The sequence below is a fragment of the Capra hircus genome, chromosome 3, assembly GCF_001704415.2.
Source record: "Capra hircus breed San Clemente chromosome 3, ASM170441v1, whole genome shotgun sequence".
NCBI classification, from domain to species: Eukaryota; Metazoa; Chordata; class Mammalia; order Artiodactyla; family Bovidae; genus Capra; species Capra hircus.
Window position 1 is genome coordinate 66,733,559 of NC_030810.1, and position 27,212 is coordinate 66,760,770.

Below are 27,212 nucleotides of genomic sequence, written 5' to 3' on the forward strand. Positions count from 1 at the left end.
ATATATTATATATCTCTAATTTCTTTAAAAGGAGATCTACTTTTTAAATAGGGAGCTGACGCCTCTCACAATATGACCAAGAAGTTTGCCTGGAGCACACAATACTGAAGCAATCTCTTTGCCAAATCTGTCCAAGACTAGTGCAATCCAGGAAGCATTACCATCATTAGTATTATCAATCATATTTCTCAAATGATCTATCTCTGCACTCATATTCTCAGATTTCTTTCTAAATCCTTCTTTAAGCAGAGCTTCCTGGGCCTAAAAAAAAAAAAAAAAAAAAGTGAGAAGAGCAGTAAAAATTTTTAAATTCCCATTTTTCTCAAGGATTACATTTTCTCAAATTTTAAAACTTCATCAAACTGTCTGTTTTATTCCTAACATTGTTCCCTCTTACTCAATCATGGAAGGAGAATTTTATAAACAGAATATCTACCAGTTTTGACCTGAACATTAAGAGAAATTGTAGTTTACAGTCTTACTACTACTCATACACCATTGGGTTTAGCCCATGAAGCTAAGCCTGATGTGAGGACAAATACATTGTCTAGGCAAAAGATGTCAGGTGTGATTGCACTAAGTCTCAGCCCCACTCAGGATGGTAAAGTCACCCAAATCATAGACATCTGTTCTAAACACACCCAGATGGACAGTGAGAGAGTTTCCCTTTTGCCACATGATAGCTTGGGCACCCACCCCTGGAGACAATGCAGCACGCTTAGAAGCTGTCCCTGCCCTGTGATTTTTAAGTCTGGGCATTGCTGATAGTTCTATGTCAGCATAGATAGGGCCTTTGGGTGGTAGCAGGGTAACTGACAGTGACCCTCATAAAGCAAACCAGTTAAATACATGTGGTTGGAATATCCATTTAACCAAGCCTCATGAGATCATTTTAAAACTCCCCAAATTTTATAATAGGGTTTATAAATACAAACCGTGTTTATATTCTCTGATGGCTTACAGAGGCCCTAGGCCTCTTGAAGTCTCCAGAGTCTACTTACAGAATAGCACTCAAAGACTTTGGAAGGGTTCAAAGGCTTTGCGGTTTTAATGAATCACAAGCAGTAAATGGCAATGGTGCTTCCCTCCATGGTCTTGCTGTAACCTTCACCCAACCCTTCCTGAGGTCCCAGGGTAATGACCATTGAGCACGACTAAGGCCACAGCCTGACTTACCTTCAGCTTATGCTCCAGCATCATAGTCTGCTCTCTCAGTAGGTTTTCTCTTTCCCTCGCCAGCTTCTCTGTCAGCTGGGCTATGTTTTCCTGGAGACTCCTCTCTTGCGCCTCCATCTCCTGCTGCTGTTCCTGCAGTTTCTGTCTTAGCAGCTCCTGTTCCTTCTCAGCTGTCTCATTCCTGGCCCGCTCCTCTGCCCCAGGAAGGTTTTAGAGAGGGAAGAAAATAAGGTAAGGATTGATCTCTACCCTCCTGACCTCAGAGATTAAAATAAAGTAGGAAAGGGAGGTGGGAAATCTCTAAATTCGTTGCCTTGTCCACATCACCAAAAGCATATTCCAGAATGTGATGGGAGTCTGGCTGATGTCTAACCCCGTTGTGATTGCATAATTCCTTTTACTGTTTTCAGATGTAGCAGAGTTGTTCCACAGACAGAGGGGAATCTCTTCGTACCAGGGTTTTAGTCTCACACCTGTCAGAGGGCACTGCCCAAGTCTACCCATTCCCCTGTGAGCCAAACCCTACCCCATACCTGCTACAGCCTTCTCCCCTTCAGTGAGGGCTTTATCTGCCTGCAAGATGGATTTCTCAACTGCCACCTGTGACTGCAGAAAGCTCTGGAGGACCTCATTTTCCTGAGGAACCAAGAAAGAACACAGAACTTAGATTTCCATTGGGGAGATTAGTGCCAAAACAGTCACATCCACATAATTTTTCATAACGTTTAAAATTCCACAGTAGTTCCCTACAAGTCTAAGCTCCTTAGAGTGACCTGTCTTCCTCCCATCTCCCTCCCAGTGCTACTTCCTTCTAGCCACTCTAGACTCCAGCCAGTCAGAACTATCTTCAGTTCTACAAACCCAAGATCTCTAGTACTTTTATATGTTTGTCTTCCCAGTGTGAAATATTGCCTCAACTGTGCTGCTGTTTTCCCCTGCTACTTGCTGGCTAAAACTTAAGGCAACTTTGTTTAATCTACTATGCCTCTCAGTTCAGATCTTTAAGATGATGACAATAAGCATAGATGAAACTTAATGTCATTTGAAGGATTAAAGGGTCTAAGGAAAAATCCAAGAATCCCATTCTTGGTCATATACTCCAGGAAAACCAAAATTTGGAAAGACACATGTATCCCAATGTTCGTTAAAGCACTATTTACAATAACCAGGCATGGAAGCAACCTAAATGTCCATCAACAGAGGAATAGATAAAAAAAGATACACATAAATGGAATATCACTCAGCCATAAAAAAGAACAAAGTAATGTCATCTGCAGCAATATGGATGGACCTAGAGACTATCAAATTGTGTGAAGTAAGTTAGAGACAGAAAGCAAATATCATATGATATCACTTATATATGGAGTCTAATAAAAAGGTACAAATGTAGTTATTAATGAATTTCATATAGTGAATCTTAAGACCTAAAGCTTTCATGATTTCCCCATGTTCTCTCATTACCCACACTTGGTGTTTTGCTCTCAGATTTTCAGGACCCCCTGGACTCTATTCTGTAGGCTCCCCATGCTCCCCTTGTTCCTCACCTTCACTCCTTTCCTGGGCGCTTGGCAGTAGTCCTGTTGTAATCTATCCATTGCTTCCCTGTAGAGTTTGTGCCCTCCAGGAACAGAGAAAGCACCTGCTGATATGCTTTCCATTAGGGCCTTGGAAAGCGCATCAAGCTTAGCCTGGCAGTATTTGATAGATGCCTCTTCATTCTGCTGCATGAAACCCTCCTTCTTATTCTTTATGACTTCCTGCAAGGGAAATATAGAGAGATGTCACCAGAAAAATGAAAAGAGGAGATAAAATTTCAAAGAATGTAGTAGAAGGATTGGTCTAACTGCTGTCCTCATGAGAAAAATATTTTTTTTTAATCAAATAAAAAAGCAATCACAAGACCTGATCTATCACAACTCTGAAAACTCTGATAGAGCACAGGAAATTTTTTCAGCTTCCCTTCAGGTTCTTCATCTGAAATGTTGGAGTTGCATTATCTCTTCTCTGTGGTTCTTTGCAGTTGCAACGCTCAGTGATTCTATTCTCAATGATAGAGCAAGGAGCAATCTAAGTTGAAAATGGCTTGGAATAAGAGTCTGATTAGAAAAATTTTAGTTCCTGATAAAAAGAGTGTGTTCAAAGAAAAAGAAATCAACTTAAGAATGACTTGTGTGTGTGCCCTGGACAGCACTGGAATCTGCAGAAGTATTTACTTCCAAAGGATATCTACACTGGTTTTACAGCAGAGATGAGAGACATTTCCAGATAAACTTCCCAAGATTTGGTAGAAAAAAAGAAGAAAATGAAGTCCTTTGAAACTCTGTCCCTCATGTGACCACAGACTACTTCATCCTTGAGTGAGGGATGAACCATGGGGACCATAAGGGCACTGCTAGGCTTCATTATTCAAGGGGAGGGGGGAAAATGGTAAATACGAAGACAAATTACCACAAGACCCCTCTGGAATTCCTGATCTTTGTCCTTGAAGGAGCTCTCCATGAAGATGGCAATGGCTTCCCTCTCACAGGCTGCGTGCACCTCCAGCAGCTCCTGGAGCGTCTCTGTGGGGAGGCTCAGTCGCTGGGCCATCTGCTCACTGTAGTGGTCAGCTGCCTTCTGCACGGCTGCTGAGTTTTCCAGCTGGGCCAGAGTTGTCACTGCATTCTCCAAGCAAGGTACAGCTCCGGTGTTGATGGTATCCACATAGGTCACAACCAGAGTCCTCAGTCCTAAGTAAGTCAGGACATTTAAGGGATAAATATTAAGTTATCAATCAATAGGCACCAAGATTCTGAGACTACATTTTTAAAGACACAATGCTCACACACACAGACACACACACACGCACACACACACACACACACACACACACACACACACACACACACACCGTCCCCCCTTCTACTATCACTACCTTCATTTTCTTATTGATTCTTTATTTTTATAGTTTTCCAGCCCACAGGGCATAAAAAATTGAAAATCTACCTCTATGTAACAAACTAGGAGGCATCTGAAATATTAAAAGCAAAATAGATTGCATAGGTATTAAGATGAGACAGGGTATATCAGATTATGTTTACTCACAATTCTGAGGCTTTGAATGGATTTTTCAGTGATTTATGGACTAGTATTTATTTTTGGTCCACTCTGATCTTCCAAAAAATTAAAAGACACTTAAAATTAAAAGATGCTTGCTCCTTGGAAGAAAAGCTATAACCAACCTAGATAGCATATTAAAAAACAGAGACATTACTTTGCCAACAAAGATTTGTCTAGTCAAAGCTATGGTTTTTCCAATAGTTGTATATGAATGTGAGAGTTGGACCATAAAGAAAACCGAGTGCCAAAGAATCAATGATTTTGAACTGGGTGCTGGAGAAGACTCTTGGGAGTCCCTTGGATCTCAAGGAGATCAAACCAGTCCATCCTAAAGGAAATCAGTCCTGAATATTCATTGGGAGGACTGATACTGAGGCTGAAGCTCCAATATTTTGGCCACCTGATGGAAAGAACTGACTCATTTGAAAAGACCCTGATGCTGGGAAAAATAGAAGGCAGGAAGAGAAGGGGACGACAGAGGATGAGTTGGTTGGATGGCATTACCAACATGAGTTTGGACATGAGTTTGAGCAAGCTCCAGGGGTTGGTGATGGACAGGGAAGCTTGACGTGCTGCAGTGCATGGAGTCACAGAGTGTCTGACATGACTGAGCAACTGAACTGAACTGAATCTTCCAAAATATCTTTTGTATTCTACTTGCAAAGAACACTTACTATATAGGACTTCAGAAAATGGAAGATTCTGTTTTTATACCCTGATAGTGAGTTTTTTCTCAGTAGAGAAATTTTTCAGATAAGTGGAAGCCACAGATTTCAGTGACAAAACTTGCCATTTAAGGAAGGGATTTGTAAATTCCCCAAAGTAAGATAATTATGAAGCATACACATTTCTTTATGGAGTATGAGTGTCTGTAAAACCCAAATTCCATATAGAATCAAACAAAAATACTGAAAAACACATTATATAAAATATTCAGCACACATCAACCCCCATGGAATCAGGAAAAAGAGACTCACGATTCCCAGTGACCATGATCCCCTCTTTGAGGGTCTTGATTTTTGCATTGGTGAAGATGTAAGAACAGAAATTGTTTGTTTGTTCCAGAAATTTAGGATCCAGTTGGTCTTCAGACACATTCTCAATATTGTATAGGAGTTCTTTTTCATTTGTTGGCCAACCAAACACAAAACACTTCCGTGTTGGAAAGAAATGCCTGATACACTCTCTGGGTAGATTGGATGTTCTGGCTTTGGGATTCTTGCCTGAAGGACAGAAAAACAGATTAGAGTGGGAAGACTTTTGAAACAAGGGAGCTCCTGGTGTTCAGGACAGGGATTTGCATTTCTTTGCTGTCTTCTACGCTAATAGCTTATTTAACATAAACATTCAGCACTTCCTTGCATGTAAAACTTTCACCATTGATATAACTCTGGAGAGAATTTAGGGAGACATCTGATTCAATAAAGGAAACCTAAAAGTGATATCTGCAGACCTGCACAGTATAGAGCAGTTGTCTCTTAGATATTTACTGAACTAATGGGTAAAAGGATGAAAGTTCAAATGTAAATTTTAGCTCTACTTAGTCTCATGGTCTGGTGACTCAGATGGTAAAGCGTCTGCCTACAATGTGGGAGGTGAAGAAGGCTGAGCGCCGAAGAATTGATGCTTTTGAACTGTGATGTTGGAGATGACTCTTGAGCGTCCCTTGGACTGCAAGGAGATCCAATCAATCCATTCTGAAGGAGATCAACCCTGGGATTTCTTTGGAAGGAATGATGCTAAAGCTGAAACTCCAGTACTTTGGCCACCTCATGCCAAGAGTTGACTCATTGGAAAAGACTCTGATGCTGGGAGGGATTGGGGGCAGGAGGAGAAGGGGAAAACAGAGGATGAGATGGTTGGATGGCATCAGTGACTCGATGGACATAAGTCTGAGTGAACTCTGGGAGTTGGTGATGGACAGGGAGGCCTGGCGTGCTGTGATTCATGGGGTCGCAAAGAGTCAGACATGACTGAGCGACTGAACTGAACTGAACTGAACTGAACTGAGTCTCATGCAGGAATTGAGCCACGTGGCCAAGAAGAGCTATAAACAAGGGTTAAGGGACAATACTCGAAATATTGGGAATGACACCCTGATTATTTGGAGAAAACGATTTGATGCTAAAAAATACTTGGTACAGAGTTAGCTAATTTTTAGCAAAAACCTCTGAAGGATAAATGTAACTAAAATGCAATTTTAAGATGTCACCACTAATCAATCAACTCTTTGACAAAAACTATTATATTTGATCTGACAGTTGTCCTTTTCTGACTAGACAATTTCTCAATAGATATTTTGAGAAAGCATAAATAGAAAAATTGAAGCAAGAATGAGTAAATCAGAATTGATATCTCTCTCAAGGTTTCATCAAATATACCCACTGTAAATGTAACCCATTAAAATAATTCGTTAATTTGTAATTAAAGCACAAATAAATATGTGAGAATCAGGAGAAAGCTGGGATGAAGAAGATAAAATGAGTGTTCTAAAAATTATCAGAAATATTGAAAAGGCATAGATTGAAAAGACACACACTTCATCAGGTTTGTTTAGAACATTAAGTCATTTTTTACATGATATTCCCAGGTGGTACTAGCAGTAAAGAACCTGCCTGCCAATGCAGGAGACGTGAGAGATGTGGGTTCGATCCCTGGGTTGGGAAGATGCCCTGGAAGAGGACATGGCAACCCAATCCAGAATTCTTCCCTGGAGAATCCCAAGGACAGAGGAGCCTGGAGGGCTATGGTCCATAGAATCGCAGAGTCGGACATGATGAAACGACTTAGCCTAGCACATAACTATACAGGATTAGAAAGATCCCTCTTTGAGAATAAAATCTACCTATGTGAAATGCAGTTGTTGGTTTTTTTTTTTTATTAGATAGACTTTTCATTATAATTTCATGCCAACAAGTATCTGGTCAGTTGTTTTCCTCAACAAAGAAAAGCAGAAGCCAAAATAGGAAACACAGGAGTCTGGTCTTTTGAAGGCTTTAGCATCCATTGTAATCTGGATGCTAATTTACAAATGGCATAAAAAAACAAATTGATTTTGAATAATTTCACTTCACCTTACACTTTACTTTTCTTAAATGAACATCAACTCCAGTGGCTAGAGCTTTGCAACCCACTTTCCAGCTATGATTCCTACAGATATTGATCTAGTCTCAAGCACAAATGCAACCCTGTAGTGGGAATTCCTAATAATGTACTTTCACAACCTTGAGAAATTCCATAGAAATACACCTGGAAAAACAGCATATATTAAGAAACTGTGTTAATGATTATCTTTCATGTTTTTCTTAAGAATAATCTCCTTGTTACAAACCCCAAGGCCAGACCCAGAAGGGAGTATGACTGGGATCATGAAAGCATGGACCTAGGAACACTGGGTCCGCATCAGGCATGAACGCTGCCTACCCACCTGATGACTGTTCCCGAGACAAGCCCAAAAGGGAACTTCATGGGATAAAAACAAGGAGATCTGGACTATGTCAGTGTAGTGTCTTGGGAAATATAAGATCAAAAATAGTCTTGTAGTCTGCAATTAAAAATAAAAGCTGGACTGAGAGTGGACCCTCACCTCAGTCCATTAGAGGCTGCATGTACCCTGACCCATTGCACCAGATCTCATGTTCTGTCTTCATTCTTGTCGCTTGCTCCCTGACCATTAGGGCAACAATTGGCACCCAACGTAGGGCTGGAGCGAAAGACCATTAGGAGCGAAAGTGAAATTACAGCAACACAGAACCTGGGACAGTTGAGAGGCCTCTGAAAATTCCCGCTGGTAAGTCTTCAAGCATTTACAGGGTTAAAATGGTAAAACTCAGCAGTGGCCACACGACTGGAAAAGGTCAGTTTTCATTCCAATCCCAAAGAAAGGCAATGCCAAAGAATGCTCAAACTACCGCACAAGTCCACTCATCTCATATGCTAGTAAAGTAATGATCAAAATTCTCCAAGCCAGGCTTCAATAATACATGAACTGTGAACTTCCAGATGTTCAAGCTGGTTTTAGAAAAGGCAAAGGAACCAGAGATCAAATTGCCAACATCTGCTGGATCATCGAAAAAGCAAGAGAGTTCCAGAAAAACATCTATTTCTGCTTTATTGACTATGCCAAAGCCTTTGACTGTGTGGATCACAACAAACTGGAAAATTCTTCAAGAGATAGGACTACCAGACCACTTGACCTGCCTCTTGAGAAACCTGTATGCAGGTCAGGAAGCAACAGTCCGAACTGGACATGAAACAACCAGCTGGTTCCAAATAGGGAAAGGAGTACGTCAAGGCTGTATATTGCCACCCTGCTTATTTAACTTCTATGCAGAGTACATCATGAGAAACGCTGGGCTGGATGAAGCACAAGCTGGACTCAAGATTGCTGGGAGAAATATCAATAACTTCAGATATGCAGATGACACCACCCTTATGGCAAAAAGTGAAGAGGAACTAAATAGCCTCTTGATGAAAGTGGAATAAAAGAGTGAAAAAGTTGGCTTAAAGCTCAACATTCAGAAAACTAAGATCATGGCATCTGGTTCCATCACTTCATGGCAAATGGAGAAACAGTGTAAACAATGACAGACTTTATTTGGGGGGCTCCAAAATCACTGTGGAGAAGGCAAAGGCACCCACTCCAGTACTCTTGCCTGGAAAATCCCATGGACGGAGGAGCCTGGTAGGCTGCAGTCCATGGGGTCACTAAGAGTCAGACATGACTGAGTGACTTCCCTTTCACTTTTCACTTTCATGCATTGGAGAAGGAAATGGCAACCGAGTCCAGTGTTCTTGCCTGGAAAATCCCAGGGACGGGGGAGCCTGGTGGGCTGCTGTCTATGGGGTCACACAGAGGTGGACATGACTGAAGTGACTTAGAAGTAGAAAATCACTGCAGATGTTGACCGCAGCCACGAAATTAAAAGACTTACTCCTTGGAAGAAAAGCTATGACCAATATAGACAGCATATTAAAAAGCAAAGACATTACTTTGTCAACACAAAGGTCTGTCTAGTCAAGGCTATGGTTTTTCCAGTAGCCATGTATGGATGTGAGAGTTGGACTATAAAGAAAGCTGAACACAAAAGAATTGATGCTGTTGAACTGTGGTGTTGGAGAAGATTCTTGAGAGTCCCTTGAACTGCAAGGAGATCCAACCAGTCCATCCTAAAGGAAATCAGTCCTGAATATTCGTTGGTAGGACTGATACTGAAGCTGAAATTCCAATACTTTGGCCACCTGATGCGAAGAACTGACTCGTTTGAAATGACCCTGATGCTGAGAAAGATTGAAGGCAGGAGGAGAAGGTGATGACGGAGGATGAGATGGTTGGATGGTGTCACGGATTCAATGGACATGGGTTTGAGTAAACTCTGGGAGTTGGTATGTAAACTCAGGGAGGCCTGGTGTGTTGCAGTCCATGGGGTCACAAAGAGTCGAACATGACTAAGTGACTGAACTAACTGAAAATGGGAAATGTTGAGACTGTAGAACACTATCACCCACATATTTGTTTATTAAGACAACTCTTGAAAGGGAGAGGAACTTCTATTTGTGAAGGGGGATTATTAGAATTGTTGCAAGCAATAGATAAATATTGCTGCTGGTTCCCATCAATAGGAGCCTTGTATTTAAAAGTCTGGGAAAAGGTTGGAGCCAAGTTTAAAAAAGAACATGCAAAAGGAACTCCACTCCTTATTTCTATTTGGAGTGTGTGGGCATTAATTAACTCAGTACTGGAACCTTTGCAGACTTCTGGTTTTTTTGATGAAAATGATGATAATTCTCTTGAATAACCTCAAAGTTCAGAGTATGTGGAGTTGAGGGAAAGGGGAACCCATCTGCAAAATCTCCTTCAGCTCCCGAAGAAGATGATGAAGGATTTTTTCCTCCATCTTCTCCCCTTCGTCCTCCAAATCAATATAGCAAGGTCAGTCACCAAATTATGTTCAATCAAGGTTATATACCAGGATTGGGACTGGGCAAAAATCAACAAGGAAGAATTTATCCTTTGACTATTTAAGATTTCAAACCGCCCTCTTTTCACCAGTGGCCACTGCTCCTATTAATCTTCCGCCACCCACACCCATACCTCTTAATTGGAAAACAGATCAACCTGTGTAGACAGAGCAGTGGCCCCTAAAACAAAACAAAACAAAAAAAAATGGAGGCTTTACATGAATTAATGAACAACTTAACAAAGGACATATTATTGAGTCCTTTAGCCCTTGGAATTTTCCAGTGTTCATTATACAAAAGAAATCTGGTTAATGGAGAATGCTTACTGATCTGAGAGCTGTTAATGCTGTTATTGTTTTAATGGGTGCTTTGCAGCCTGGTCTACCTAATCCTAGTATGATTCCAAGAAATTTGCGTTTGTTTGCTATTGATCTTAGAGATTGTTTTTTTATTAGTCCTTTACATCCTGATGATAAACCTAGATTTGCTTTTTCAGTTCCTTCCATTAATTTAAAGGAGCCACATAAAAGATTTCAATGGACAGTATTACTTCAAGGTATTCTTAACAGTCCCACTATTTGTCAAAATTTTGTAGCCAAGGCTTTACATCTAATGTGACAGCAATTCCCTTATGCATATATCATTCATTATATGGATGATATACTATGTGCCTACCTGAAATTGATAGCCTATAGGAATGTTTTTAAAGCTAAAGGAATGTTTGGAATGTACTGGCTTGTATATAGCTCCTGATAAATTACAATACACTGAACCTTTTCAGTACTCAGAAAATAAAGTCACTCATACTACAATCAAACCAAAAGAGGCAGATACGCAGAGACTCAATTAAAACTTTGAATGACTTACAAAAATTACTAGGAGATGTTAACTGGATTCGGCCTAAATTAGGGATTCCACTTTATTCTCTATCCCATTTATTCTATTAAGAGAAAATCCAGAGCTTAATAGCTCCCAACAAAAATTTCCTGAGGCTGAAAAAAAACTAGCAATTATAGAACAAGCTGTATAAAACTGCCAAATAGACAGAATAGACCCTTTAGAGCCTCTTCAGTTGTTTGTCTTCCCCACCCCTCATTCCCCTACTGGGTTGATTATGCAAACTCCTTTAATAGTTTTATGGATATTCTTAGCTAATTTACAAACAAAATTTATTACCCTTTACTTAGATATGGTAGCCAATATAATTCTAAAAGGAAAAGAGTGTGTTCAACAGTTTACTGGACATGATCCCTGCCTTATTTGGACTACACCAACTTCCAAGGAATTAAAATATTCTCTTCAAAATTCATTCATGTTTGGGAACGCATGTAAGAATTAAAGATTTTAAAATTTAAAAAATAAAAAACTGGAAAAAAAATAAAGCAATGATTAATACACACACACAAAAAAAAAATTCATTATCCATTATCTTGGCAACAAGCTTTAGCTGTCCAATATGTTGGACATATTGGCAACCACTATCCTGATTTGCCTATATCTTGCAGTTTTTAAAACAAACAAGATGGATTTTGCCTAGAATTAATAGTGTCAACCCCATTCCGTCTGTTTCTCTCAATTTTACAGATGGCACTAGCTGAGGGAAAGCAGGATATATAGGCACGTTTATGCTAGTAATTGAAACACCTGGATATTCTGCACAACAAGCAAAAATTCTAGCTATTATACACATATCACAAAATATTCCCCAAGCAATTAATATCTTATCTGATTCTCAATATTCTATACATGTCACTAAACATATATAAACAGCAACTATTAAGGATACTATCCCATCCACATTGTATACACTTTTTACAAATTTACAACAGGTGATTAGACACTGACAGTTTCCATTCTACATTACTCATATTCAGGCTCATATTATTTTACCAGGGCCTTTAACAGAAGGAAATACTCAAGCCGACGCCCTTTTATTTCCAGCCTTTACAGAGGCATCAGCCTTTCATGACCTGACACATTGTAATTCAAAATATTTAAAAACCAAGTTTCACATCACTTGGGCTCAAGCTAAACAGATTGTGAGCACTTATCCTACATGTCAGATGGTTGCAATAACCATGTCTCCAACAGAAACTGGGGAAATTAATCCTCGTGGCCTGAGGCCAAGTCATATCTGGCAGATGGACGTAACTCATCTTTTGGAAAACTTGCTTATGTACATGTCACAGTTGATATTAACTCTAAATTTATCTGGGCAACTGCTTGCTCTGGAGAATCTACAAGACATGTTATTTCACATTTGCGTAGCTGCTTTGCTACTATGGGCCTCCCATATAAAAACAGACAATGGCCCAGCTTACAATAGTTCTGCTTTTAGGGACTTTTTTAAGGCTTGGTCTATGAAAACATCATACAGGAATTCCCTATAATCCCCAACGACAAGCTATTGTGGAACAAGCTAACAGATTCTTAAGGAAATGTTACAAAAACAGAAAGGGGGAAATGGAATGTCACTTCCACCACAGCAAAAATTATATAAAGCACTATTTACTTTAAATTTTTTGCATCAAGATAATGATTTCACTGCAGCAGAATGGCATTTTATAAAGGAACAAAAAGAAATTCGCCCCAAACCACCTGTTTGGTGGTATGATCCAGAAACACATTCATGGCATAGGGGGAATCTGATAACCTGGGGAAGGGGTTTCGCTTGTGTTTCACTAGTGATTCAGAAACACCCGTTTGGATTCCCTCACATCTTCTGAAACCATATCATGAGTGAACTCCCACAGAAGAGATGCTTCACATGGGATGTAGAGATCCCAGTAATCAGTTTCAAAAGCATGAGTTTGAAACAAAGATAACGATTCCCCTCCTGTCAACACATCAGAACAAGATCCCCACTTGGGGACAAATTAAAAGATGAACACAGAAATCTAGGAGATCTTAGAAAATGAAGAGAAAGCTGTCACTCCTAACAACCCGGGTGTTGCCATGTTTGCTCTTATCACCACCGCAGTGAGTATACATACCCCTAGCAACAGCTAAATCTAAAAATTATATTTATTGGGCTTGAGAGTCCCTTGAGAGTCCCTTGAGACTGCAAGGAGAGTCCAACAAGTCCATTCTGAAGAGATCAACCCTGGGATTTCTTTGGAAGGACTGATGCTAAAGCTGAAACTCCAGTACTTTGGCCACCTCATGCCAAGAGTTGACTCATTGGAAAAGACTCTGATGCTGGGAGGGATTGGGGGCAGGAGGAGAAGGGGACAACAGAGGATGAGATGGCTAGATGGCATCATGGACTCAATGGATGCAAGTCTGAGTGAACTCCAGAAGTTGGTGATGGACAGGGAGGCCTGGCATGCTGCGATTCATGGGGTTGCAAAGAGTCAGACACGACTGAGCGACTGAACTGAACTGGGCTGATACCTAACCCCCCATTACAAAAACCTGTTGACTGGAGGGATTCTATGATCCTCATTTATGTTAATGATTTTTCCTGGATATCAGGACCTGAAGCTACACGCCTTCCTCTTTTTAAATAAGAGGAAGGGACTCCCTTCAGTGTTGCTTATGGGTATGAATCCTGGCCAATTTGTGTAGGACCAGCTACAGGATGTCTTAAGTTATCTGTGCAAGCCTGGCTGTCCACCAATTCTTTAAATAGCAACTATACTAAGATTTAGCTACATCTTCTCTCTGGTCTGAGTTTTGCTTATAACAACTCAGAACCCGACAATGACACCAAATCAGACAGACCTTTATGCAAGCATCTCAAGCTATGCACTAAAAAACAAAATCATATTCAGTGGGATAATTGTTGTGGAACTGAGGGAATAATTTTGATTAATGGTTCCTATGGAATTGTATGGGACTGGTCCCCTAAGGGGTAGGCAGTCTCTAATTGCTCTCATCAAAATCAGTCCTGCAATTCTCACAAAAGGCTGTGTTGGAAACTGCAAAAAAGTCTTTCACCATACTAATATTACCACTCATTTAGATCATCCAGTTATATGGCATGGTAGTGGCATGTCTCCCTGCTTCTCACATTTGGATCAAGGAATAGGGCAAGGAGAGATTTGGAAATTGGCTTTAAGTCTTAAAAATTTCCAAATTTGGGATGGATGTTATTCCCTGACATTTAATACCAGTGCAAACTGGACATTTTATATTCAGGCTTGTGTGAGAGATCCTTATGTACTCTTGAAAAGAACAATTTCTATCAATGAAAGTGTGCAAGAACTTTTTTGCCAGGATTGAAAATTATATACTTGCTTAAATTCTTCACTTTATAATTCTAATTGCTCATTTGTTATATGAAGAAGGAGATGGGGAATATGGCTTCCAGTAAATCAAACCAGACCTTGGGAAGGCTCTTCTGAAACACATCCTTTTAAAAGTTATAAAGAAAGTACTACAACATTCCAAAATGTTTACTGGACTCCTTATGGCAGCTATTATGGGAATTATTACCATAGCCACGACAGCAGTAATAGCCCGGGTGGCACTGCATCAAACTATATAAACGACTACATTTGTCCAGCAGTGGCGCCAAAATGCAAGTTCTGCCTGGGGAAGTCAAACCCACACAGATCAAGAAATTAGTGAACAAGTGAATGATTTAGAAAATGCAGCTCTCCTACTAGGGGACGAAGTACAAAATTTTAAGTTACAAACTCATCTTAAGTGTGATTGGAGTATCTCTTCATTTTGTGTCATACCTCGTAAGTATAATCAAAGTGCATATACTTGGGATCGATTATCTAAACATTTGATAGGACACATTCATAATAATCTATCCTTAGATATTTCCCAGTTACAGGCTACTATTTCTAATATGCAGAATGCTCACTTACAATTACTCCCAGAAACTGATTTACTTGAAGAAATTGAGGAAAGCTTACATTAACTTAACCCCATGATGTGGATTAAAACTTTAGGAGGAGGATTGCTTGGTACTATAATATAAGGATGTAAATTTTTAACTGTTTTGTGTCTAGTCCTCAGATGCATGAGAAAAACCATCCGAGAACTGATGAAAAAGGAAGTTGCTCAGACGGCATATCTACTCCTGCAAAAACAAAAAGTGAGAGATGTAGTGGGAATTCCTAATAATGTACTTTCACAGCCTTGAGAAATTCCACAGAAATAGCACCTGGAAAAACAGCATATATTAAGAAACTGTGTTAACAATTATCTTTCATGTTTTTCTTAAGACTAATCTCCTTGTTAAAAACCCCGAGGCCAGACCCAGAAGGCAGTGTGACTGGGATCATGAAAGCATGGACCTTGGAACACCGGGTCCGCGTCAGGCGTGAATGCTGCCTATGCACTTGCTGATTGTTGAGACAAGCCCAAAAGGAAACGGCCTGGGGTAAAAACAAGGAGATCTGGACTATGTCAGTGTAGTGTCTTGGGAAATATAAGATCAAAAATAGTCTTGTAGTCTGCAATTAGGAATCAAAGCTGGACTCAGAGTGGACTCTGCACCTCAGTCCCATAGAGGCTGCATGTCCCCTGACCCATTGCACCAGATTTCATGTTCTGTCTTCATTCTTGTCGCTCGCTCCCGGACCATTAGGGCAACACAACCCCAGAGGTGACAGACAGTGTTTAGTAAATCCCACCCTCCATTAGACCATCCACTGCCCGGGTCATGTTCTAATACCTGGAATCAGCTTCAAGGCATTCTCCAGGTACTGATCTTCTGTGATAGGGTGACCGTTTAACTTCAGCTCCAGGGTGAAATCCCGAACAGCCCAGATAAAGTCTGGAAAGAAACTCACAAATTCTGCGGAATCTTCTACTCCATCAGGTCTTGGAGAGGACTTGGCCTGGATGAGTTCTGTGAGCTCTGTCACATAGCTAGGACTTGGTTAAAGAAAAGCAACAGCCTCTGCACAATTCCTACATTTCCCTAATTAAAAAGTATTATCATCACTCTCTTTGGCCCTGGGTCCCCTGTGCTCCACCAAAGGCAACTAAATGATAGAGAAGGAGAATGACTCTATCATTTTCACCAAACTCGGTGAAACTTGGAGCTTCAGTTTCTGGAAGGATACTACAGCTGTTCCAGGGCCTGGTGGTTGATGGTGCTCGTGCTGTTGTAGACAAAGGTGCTGCATAGAAGCACAGCCAGGGCAAAGATCCACGAGTCATTCTTAGGGTCACCCTAGAAATCACATTTTAACAAGAGGTTTAGGATTTTAGTCCTAAATTAAAAATTCATTCATCCATTGATTCTATCATGCTTTCATGTATTATTTCAGTTAACATACTCACCATGCATAGACACTATTTGAAGACAGATGCAAATACAGATATCAGCTTTGACAATTACAAAGACATTTTTTATGTTTGTGATTTTTTTCATATATAAAGTGATTCTAATCTTCATAAGAATTTCTTTTCCCTCAATGGATGAAAGAAAATAACATATACATAAAATCTAGTACAGTACTTGGTATGTATGTATTCAATGATGAGTGTTAGTTCTTCTTTGTTCCACACGTATTTATTAATCATAGCTCATATAAAATAGACCAGAATTGGCATAACTGCACTTTTAAATTATATTCAATCAATCAGTTCAGTTCAGTTCAGTTCAGTCGCTCAGTCATATCCAACTCTTTGGACCCTGTGAATCTCAGCACACCAGGTCTCCCTGTCCATCACCATCTCCCGGAGTTCACTCAGACTCACGTCCATCGAGTCCGTGATGCTATCCAGCCATCTCATCCTCGGTCATCCCCTTCTCCTCCTGCCCCCAATCTCTCCCAGCATCACAGTCTTTTCCTATGAGTCAACTCTTCTCATGAGGTAGCCAAAGTACTGGAGCTTCAGCTTTAGCATCATTCCTTCCAAAGAAATCCCAGGGCTGATCTCCTTCAGAATGGACTGGTTGGATCTCCCCACAGTCCAAGGGACTCTCAAGAGCATCAATTCTTCAGTGCTCAGCCTTCTTCACAGTCCAACTCTCACATTCATACATGACTACTGGAAAAACCATAGCCTTGACTAGACAGACTTTAGTTAGCAAAGTAATGTCTCTGCTTTTGAATATGCTATCTAGGTTGGTCATAATTTTTCTTCCAAGGAGTAAGCTTCTTTTAATTTCATGGCTGCAGTCACCATCTGCAGTGATTTTGGAGCCCCCCCCAAATAAAGTCTGACACTGTTTCTATTGTTTCCCCATCTATTTCCCATGAAGTGATAGGACTAGATGCCATGATCTTAGTTTTCTGAATCTTGAGCTTTAAGCCAACTTTTTCACTCTCCTCTTTCACTTTCATCAAGAGGCTTTTTAGCTCCTCTTCACTTTCTGCCATAAGGGTGGTGTCATCTGCATATCTGAGGTGATTAATATTTCTCCCAGCAATCTTGATTCCAGCTTGTGTTTCTTCCAGTCCAGCGTTTCTCATGATGTACTCTGCATAGAAGTTAAATAAGCAGGGTGACAATATACAGCCTTGACGTACTCCTTTTCCTATTTGGAACCGGTCTGTTGTTCCATGTCCAGTTCTAACTGTTGCTTCCTGACCTGCATACAGAATTCTCAAGAGGCAGGTTAGATGGTCTGGTATTCCCATCTCTTTCAGAATTTTCCACAGTTTCTTGTGATCCACACAGTCAAAGGCTTTGGCATAGTCAATAAAGCAGAAATAGATGTTTTTCTGGAACTCTCTTGCTTTTTCCATGATCCAGCACACGTTGGCAATTTTATCTCTGGTTCCTCTGCCTTTTGTAAAACCAGCTTGAACATCAGGGAGTTCACGGTTCATGTATTGCTGAAGCCTGGCTTGGAGAATTTTGAGCATTACTTTACTAGCGTGTGAGATGAGTGCACTTGTGAGGTAGTTTGAGCATTCTTTGGCATTGCCTTTCTTTGGGATTGAAATGAAAACTGACCTTTTCCAGTCGTGTGGCCACTGCTGAGTTGTCCAGATTTGCTGGCATATTGAGTGCAGCACTTTCACAGCATCATTTTTCAGGCTTTGAAATAGCTCAACTGGAATTCCATCACCTCCACTAGCTTTGTTCATAGTGATGCTTTCTAAGGCCCACTGGACTTCACATTCCAAGATGTCTGGCTCTAGAATAGTGATCACATCATCATGGTTATCTGGGTTGTGAAGATCTTTTTTGTACAGTTCTTCCATGTATTCTTGCTACCTCTTCTTAATATCTTCTGCTTCTGTTAGGTCCCTCCCATTTCTGTCCTTTATTGAGCCCATCTTTGCATGAAATATTCCCTTGGTATCTCTTAATTTTCTTGAAGAGATCTCTAGTCGTTCCCATTCTGTTGTTTTCCTCTATTTCTTTGCATTGATCACTGAAGAAAGCTTTCTTATCTCTCCTTGCTATTCTTTGGAACTCTGCATTCAGATGCTTTTATCTTTCCTTTTCTCCTTTGCTTTTCACTTCTCTTCTTTTCACAGCTATTTGTAAGGCCTCCGCAAACAGCCATTTTGCTTTTTTGCATTTCTTTTCCATGGGATGGTCTTGATCCCTGTCTCCTGTACAATGTCACGAACCTCAGTCCATAGTTCATCAGGCACTCTATCTATCAGATCTAGGCCCTTAAATCTATTTCTCATTTCCACTGTATAATCATAAGGGATTGGATTTAGGTCATACCTGAATGGTCTAGCGGTTTTCCCTACTTTCTTCAATTTCAGTCTGAATTTGGTAATAAGGAGTTCATGATCTTAGCCACAGTCAACTCCTAAATATCTACAAAAGTTACTCAATACTCTCCCACTGTTCTTAGATTTCAAAAAGCAGTGTTAAAAATGACAATTATTCCTTCCAGGATGCCTGTTTCAAATAAGTGACAAACATCCATAACAATAATTGCAGCAAAGATGACAGTACCCATAGAAAGCTGACATCTTAGTAATGTATATAAGCAGAGAAACTTATAGCTATAACATTAAATTAAAATTTATGTCTGTAAAGGAAGAACCGAGCTATGAAAGTTAGAGAAAGTATGTGACATGAAATCTTCCACGAAGTCTTGAACTGAGTATTAAAGAATTGGTAAAACATGGACTTCAGGAAATAAAAGTGATCCCATAGACAGAAGCACTCACAGAGGCAAAATTAGAGATGGGAGAATACTGGGGTCTTATAATTAAAATAGAGTTATTTCATTTGACTGGAGTAGAGGGTGAGCGGAGAAGTGAATTTGAAGCTCTAGTGCAACCTGATGAAGGGCCTTAAAGGCCAGGCTAATTTGTTTATATAAATCATAGCATTTTCTAAATAGTAGCATAAATCTATATATTATTTCTACTGTAAAGAGTGTATTAAAGCTGCTGCCTAGAGCAAATGGAAAAACTGATTTATGTCAGGACAATTCTATATGGGAATTTGGGGGGAAATATTCTATTCATTACTTTATTTCCCCAAAACTCAGTCTTAGAAAATAATCAATTAGAAGAAGAAGTGGCATTTATGGCAAACAATCAATTATTTCAACAAGACTATATCATTGTTTGTATATGACTTTCAAGATAAAAACAGAATTTTAATTCTCCTTTGGGAAGAAATATTAAAAGCTATAGAAATTTAGGTACTATTTCCAAATAAGGCTAAAGTTAATGAAACAAAGAAATGTAACTTCTTTCACCCATTAGTAGAAAGCTAAAATACAAAAAAAATCCATCTTAAAATGTTTCTTGTAGGACAAACATATGTTTTATAGAACCATCACATCTAGAGGTATCTCACAGCTTTCTAAAATGCTCTGTGAGCAGTTGATGAATTTCATCATAGAAAATGTAAACCCATCTCTTAACTCCAACCTTTAAATACACTCTTCGTCTGATAGCTAAGAAGATGAATCAAAAATCCTTCCTCTCACCCAGATTGATGTTTCTCCTCTTCTTTACCAACACACCTTTATAACTTAACTGTAAGTGATGGAAACTGTCAAGTCCTGCCTGGATCACCTTTCAAGACTTATTCCCCTAGCTGTTGGGAGTGCCAGTGAAAGAGTCTTCAGGTGTTAGCCCTATTAATTAGAAAGGCTCCCAAAGTAACTTTTCGATAATTTTCTAGCACCATTGTCCCAAGTCAGAGCAACTCAAAAGGACCATTCTTGCCCAGAGCTCCCAGGAAATTGACAGGAGTTGGTGATGCGATGTAGTTCAAATTCCTCCTCTCTCCAACCTGCTTCTTTACCAATCACCCTTTATTAAATCTGACTGCACATGTGTGGTCTTTGAGAACAAGACCTTTACTTTGGTCGCTGATATCTACCTTATTTGGGCCCAAGAATCCACCTGTAATGCAGGAGACTCGGGTTTGATCCCTGGGTCAGGGAAGATCCCCTGGAGAAGGAAATGGCAATGCACTCCAGTAGTCTTGCCTGGGAAATCCCACAGACAGAGGAGCCTGGTGGGCTACAGTCTGTGGGGTCACAAGAGTCAGACACAACTTAGCAACTAAACCACCAACACAATCTCTCTTCTTAAGTCCAAAGGCCTAGAATTCAGCTGTTCAATAATTATTTATTAAAAGAAATCAAGTCATCCATGCAGTGCCAAGAAATAAAATATTTGATTTAATATATATCTAATAACTTTTCCTAGAAGTGGGATTCAAACAAACCATAGTTTGCCTCATTTACTATAGTTGACTTCTGGATTTTACAAATAGACTACAGCAGCTAAAGTTCTACAATCATCAAGCAATAAGGAGAAAACCCAGAATAAAAAGGATTTATCTGTGACCTTCCACCTCACCTTTTCCACATCCCCCAAGCCCTCGGTGTCCAGAAGGACCAGGGTGTGGTTCTCCTTGGAGGGGTGGGGCACACACCACATCCAGATGCCCTTGGTTTCAGACTGCACTGTGGACCCCAGAGGGAAACCTGCAAAGGGAGGGGAGAAAGCAATATGCAATCACCGCAGATAATCTAAGCCACCAAGGGGTTACAAAGTCAGACTTTCTAGAATGCGAGTACCTTAGTACATGTGATGGTGCTGTCTCTACCTCAACAAGAATGCCCTACTCTGTGTGTTCTCTGTTTCAAGGAGAAGGGGACATTAATTGTGATAATGATACCAGCATGGAGACAAAGAGGTATCCATGAATCAGATAAAACAGAGGCTATGGCTAACTGTAACAAGAGCATTTTGAAAGAATGGTGAGTTTCAAAAGTGGAGAAGTGGATTACAGTGAGATATGGGCATGGAAAAAAAGTAAAAAATAGAAATCGAGATTGTATTTTTTCCAGAAAAAATTATTTTTTAAAATGTAGGAGAGTTCGAGAGGTTTTAGCCCCAATAGGATATGAAATCCAGGAAGAATTTTTAAGATGTTAGATAATGAAATATCTTTATACGTTGTTGAGAATATTCAATGAAAAACAAAATGTTTTGAAAGTGAGAAGACAACTGCAAGAACACAGTATTTAATCAGGTAGGATAACGTAGGATTTTTGCATATGTTGAAGAAATTTTGCTTTACAGGAATAAAACAGAGAACATGATAATAGATCACAATAAGGTAGTGATTTAGTGGTGACAATTAGAAGTGGGAGATTGGCTTATTCAGAGGAATTTGTTTCTCCCTTCACATGACCAAGGAAGAAAACTAGGAAACTAAGCTGTCGGCTAGAATCAAACAACTGGGCTCTAACCAAGTACAACACTCACCATGGTTCTGTCCTGCAAGACGGTTCATCAAGTAGGATTTGCCTGTACGATACAGTCCTACAATGGCCACCACCACCACTGGCTGAGAAATCTTCTCAAGAATCTGTAGAGCTTTCTGGTTCACTGACAGAATCTCATTGTCATTTTCCACCAGACAAATGGGGTCCATCATGTTGGGTCCTGATGCCATGGCAACCTAGAAGAGCTTTCTAGTAGAAATAAGATTACAGGCAGAGTTATACAAGAGCTTTCTAGTAGAGATAAGATTACAGGCAGAGTAATACAAGGCATCTGTCAACTTCAAATTCAGTAAGACTTCTGTACTTTCCATGAGACAACAGGTAACCTAGAATTAGCATACTACAGAGGTTTTCCTCCATCATTTCCTCAAATCTCTGATGATGTTTTTAACAAAACACAAACTATTATCACTATCTATAATTTTACTTCAAGAATAATAATAATAATAAAATCCAAGTTATTGTTACCATGCACTAAAGGCCTACAACATACCAAGCCCCAATCCTAAAAGAAATGAATCCTGAATATACATTGGAAGGACCAATGCTGAAGCTGAAGCTCCAGCTCCAATATTTTGGCCACTTGATGCAAAGAGCTGACTCACTGCAAAAGACCATGATCCTGAGAAAGACTGAAGGCAGGAGGAGAAGGGGATGACAAAGGATGAGATGGTTGGATTCATATCCAATTCAATGGATATGAATTTGAGCAAACTCTGGGAGATGGTGGAGGACAGGGAAGCCTGGCATGCTGTAGTCCATGGGGTTCCAAAGAGTCAGACATGACCTAGTTACAGAAAAATGAACAATGAACAATGATACATAAAATATATGTGTGATGTATTCAGTAGCTCAGTCATGTCTGACTATTTGTGACCCCATGAACTGTAGACCACCAGGCTCCTCTGTCCATGGAATTTTCCAGGCAAGAATACTGGAACACATTGCCATTTCCTACTCCAAGGGATCTTCCTACCCCAGAGATTGAACCCCCTGTCTCCTGCACCTTCTGCATTGGCAGGCCAATTCTGTACCACTGAGCCACATGGGAAGCCTGCATAAAGCACAAACCCAGCTAAGTTCATATTTAAAAGAACCAACCATGCTATTCGAGACTTGGAACATTCAGCCTCATTCCCCAACCTCTGGGGATCAAAGAAGAGCTGAAAGTTGAGTAATCATCAATGACCAATGATTTAATCAACCATAGCTATTGAATGAGTCTTCTATTTAAAAAACTGGAAAAAAAAAAAAAAAAGCTAACTAAAATGGTTCAGAGAGCTTCTGGGTTGATGAACATGGAGGTTTCCAAAGGATAGCATGTCCAGAGGGAACATGGAAACTCCATACCCCTTTCTTGCTGCTGCTGCTGCTGCTGCTGCTAAGTCACTTCAGTCGTGTCTGACTCTGTGCAACCCCACAGACGGCAGCCCACCAGGCTCCTCTGTCCCTGGGATTCTCCAGGCAAGAACACTGGAATGGGTTGCCATTTCCTTCTCCTACCCCTTTCTTACTTTCATGCATTTCTTCTCTCTTGCTCTTCCTGGATTGTATCCTTTTTTTTTTTTCTTTAAATAAATCAGTAACCTAGCAAGTAAACTATTTTTCCTGATTTCTGTAAACCTTCCTAGCAAATTATTGAACCTGAGGAGAAGACTGTGGGAACCTCCACTGTATAGCCAGTTAGAAGCCCAAGTGACAACCTAGACTTGCAATTTGTGTCTGAATTGAGGGACTCAACCCTTAACCTGTAGACTGTGGAGTATGGACTAACTTTGAAAAATTAGCATGTCAAAATTGTTTACTATGATTATATGCCCACATAAGTGATGACCAGAAGTGAAATATGGAGAACAGAAATTTGAGAGGAGAAGCTGAATTTTTCCTTTTCAGGGTAAAGACAAACAACAGATGATCAGAAGCCCTGAGGAGAGACTCTCTGGAAAATTATGATATTTTAAAGAAGCACATATATGGGAAATTTGAAAAGGCACACACAGGCCCAGGGAAGATGCATAAAAGAAAAGCCTAAAAAGACTTTACTGTTTCTCTTTAGCTTAATCCCAAACCTCAAAACCAAGGACAAATCTCATGAAAGACTTCCTTGGAACAAAACTGGTATACAAACAATTCAAAATGTGACTGCTTTTACAAATGCCCAACATCACTAATTACTGCTGCTGCTGCTGCTGCTGCTGCTGCTGCTACATCACTTCAGTCGTGGAGAACTGCAAATCTCCAATATTTGTTATTTAGGTTTGGGGTGTTTTTTTTTTTTCCTTTTAATAATAGCCCTTCTTATAGGCCATTTATTTTTTTTAGAATCTTACAGAAAAACCTGAACCAACTTTTTAACCAACCCAATATATTTAGAGAGATAAAGTAAATGTAGCAAAAGATGACCACTAGGTAAAGCTATATGAAAAGAAAATGAGATTTCTTTGCAACTGTTTTCTAAGGCAAAGTTTGATTTGAAAAATTAAATATTAAAAGCACTATTATACCGTGGATCTCTTGGCATATTTTTGGTTGCTATTATGCTAAAAGTTCCCTATAATATCTATGCATGTTTCATTATCAGAATGTATAAGCATGATATTATATTCAATTATCTAAAATATTGTTTTATATTTACAGGTCAAACATTCTAGATACATTTAATACTATCAAAAGATACTTCAAAAACCAAACAAACAAACGAATCACTCTATCAGTTACTACTCATGTAGTCTTAAACAAGGAGCCCCACCTAGTTAAACTTCAGTTTTTAAAGATAATTATAGGGGTAATGTGAGAAAAATTATAGATCCAGTATGGTGGATGTTGTAATAATAAAATTAGATACTATAAGCTTGTATCTAAGCATAGCACACAACACAAAATAGAATTTCAGAACATGTTTGTTGAATTAGATGAAGATTTATCCACAAAAATTGCACTGAACAGATTGGTCCATTGGGTTCTGCATTTGAACACAATCTGTGAACTCCAGGTTACTAAAAAACAAGGTCTACAAATAAAAAATTTTTATCAGAGAAAAGCAGCAAGCAGTTTCATACATTGCTCCTGCACCATTTGCTTTTGTCTAGTTCTTCAGTGTGGAAATCAAGAATACAAAGGAAAACAGGAGCCTCTAATAACCATATTATAATTTCTAGAATTGTCCAGTTCCCTCCTTAAAGGGAAGATTACAGGAAGCTGTAGGAAGATGTGAGATGAACCACTGCAAACAACTTTATAAAAGCCAGTTCTGTCTTCCCCTCAATAAGTCATTCATCCACGCATTGTCTGTTGTGTCTCTGTGACTCCATGGACTGCAGCCTGCCAGGCTCCTCTCTCCACGGGATTTCCCAGGCAAGAATACTGGAGTGGGTTGCCATTTCCTCCTCCAGGGGATCTTCCCAACCCAGTGATTAAACCCACAACTTGGGCATCTCTTGCTTAAAAGGTAGATTCTTTACCACAGAGCCACTGAGGAAGCCCCACACACACACCTCCCTCAATGAATATTCTGCTGATGCTGCTGCTGCTGCTGCTCAGTCACTTCAGTCGTGTCCAACTCTGTGTGACCCCATAGACGGCAGCCCACCAGGCTCCCCCATCCCTGGGATTCTCCAGGCAAGAACACTGGACTGGGTTGCCATTTCCTTCTCCAATGCATGAAAGTAAAAGTGAAGTTGCTCAGTCATGTCCGACTCCTAGTGACCCCATGGACTGTAGCCTACCAGGCTCCTCTGTCCATGGGATTTTCCAGGCAAGAGTACTGGAGTGGGGTGCCATTGCCTTCTCCAATGAATATTCTACCTCTAATCAAAAATACCCCATCCATTCAATGATAAAAATAAGAAAAAAGATGAAATCAAAAAACCCTACAAGGATGCCCCCACACTCTCCCCTGAGTATGTCTTTTTGGCTTTTGCCTCAGTAAACTGCTTCTTTGTTCTCTTTGCTCAAAAAGCAAACAAACAAACAGAAAAACCCACAGATCTGTAGATCTCTGATTTCTTACTGTGAATGGGCTACAAAATTCTAAACTTCAAATTATCAAAGTGCAGCTGTTCAGTCCTACTCAGGACTGGTTTTCTAAATTTGATCTACAGAAGAATTATCCAAAGGGATTGTTAAACCCAGATGGTATACATTTTTTAAATGCTACAAACAGCTCCAACTTCATAACCATGAAAAGCAAACCAACAAACAGAACAGATGGGAGAGGAGAGAGAGAGAGAGAAGGAGAAGAGAATGAGAGTTCTGATGAGATTTTAAATCTTTAATTATTAAAAATCAGCTATGTGGGTACTAAATTTATCTGTACATAGATAAATTTTCAGAGATCTGTCTGTGAAGCTTTCTTAAGTAATACAAAGATGATACAAAGACTGATACAAAGATGAAAAGAAATGATCTCTTTAAGTTATAATTTCCTGTAACCGCCTTGGCAGGAAATATCTTGTTCTCTGAGTTCAAATGCCAGCCACAGAGCTTGACAAAGCAAGACAGGCAAAATCCCATAAGGGCTCTTTCTAGAAGCAGCACATCCAGGAAGACACAGTGTGCCTGTCATTTTGCAGCCCTACTGATCCAAACAGAGAAGCTGTAGCTCCCCAAATAAAGCCAGCTGTAGACCTCTGCCCTCCAGACAATAAGCAATCTGCTCTTCTTCAATTGTCACATTGAATCAGAAATCAATCTTAGATAGCACATAAAAGATGGACATACCTGCTCCACACACCAGGAGTCCAAGAACGGTTCCAGTTGCCTTTCACCCTTTGCTCACTTGCTCCTTCCACCCCTTTGTCTCTCCTTTATCAAAGGTAAAGAAGACTGAGCAAGCCAGTCCTCTCTTCCAGTATAGTGATGTGTTTAAACTGAAATTGAAAGTAATTCATGCTCTTTCTGAGGTAACAGAGTCATGCCAGATTCTATGACTACAGCACAAACATGGGTGTGTGGAGCAGAGTGAGAGGAAATTAGAAAAAGCCAGTCCAGAATGACTGAATTAGGATTGCAGAACGTGAATCCTAACACACTCTACCACTTTTCTATGGTGGAATTTCAGCCACGTTAAAGGCTTCCATGGCCTCTCTTCTCTCCTGGGCGTAAGATTGCTTGAAGTAAGTGAAATTGAGCTGTGTAAACCAAGTATATTTCAAGCATTTTTTTTTTTTTCTCAGCAAGGATTCCTGGGTACTGTGTTAGTGAAGAACTCTTAAACATTTTAAATCTGTTCCTTAATACATATATTTAATGAAACGAGTATCTTTTAAAATAAAAAGATAAGTAAAGATGAAAATGAGTAACCCTTCATGGTATTATCCAAGGTGCTCAC

At 39.9% G+C, this 27,212-nt stretch overlaps 1 protein-coding gene across 2 annotated transcripts; it reads right to left on the minus strand.

Moving 5' to 3' along the window:
* Positions 1-26,753, minus strand: LOC108633177 (guanylate-binding protein 6-like). Of its 2 annotated transcripts, none has more exons than XM_018045724.1 (11): positions 26,603-26,753; positions 21,864-22,072; positions 20,949-21,076; positions 16,263-16,372; positions 15,869-16,065; positions 5,253-5,498; positions 3,625-3,905; positions 2,721-2,933; positions 1,710-1,812; positions 1,177-1,370; positions 1-261 (listed from the first exon to the last, which is right to left on the minus strand). In XM_018045724.1, exons 2-11 carry the CDS (start codon positions 22,051-22,053, stop codon positions 37-39), a joined length of 1,887 nt encoding a protein of 628 aa, XP_017901213.1. In that variant the 5' UTR covers positions 22,054-22,072; positions 26,603-26,753; the 3' UTR covers positions 1-36. The 2 variants fall into 2 exon arrangements, with proteins under 2 accessions (XP_017901213.1, XP_017901214.1); XM_018045725.1 differs by having other exon boundaries at positions 26,650-26,726.

Excerpts from the sequence above, each read along its gene's own strand:
- LOC108633177 (XM_018045724.1), bottom strand. The coding sequence starts at position 22,053 with ATGGCATCAGGACCCAACATGATGGACCCCATTTGTCTGGTGGAAAAT. Across the intron at positions 21,077-21,863 it reads TCTTGCAGGACAGAACCATG|GTTTCCCTCTGGGGTCCACA; the intron begins GTGAGTGTTGTA and ends CTCCCTTTGCAG. Across the intron at positions 5,499-15,868 it reads TGCCTTGAAGCTGATTCCAG|GCAAGAATCCCAAAGCCAGA; the intron begins GTATTAGAACAT and ends TCTGTCCTTCAG.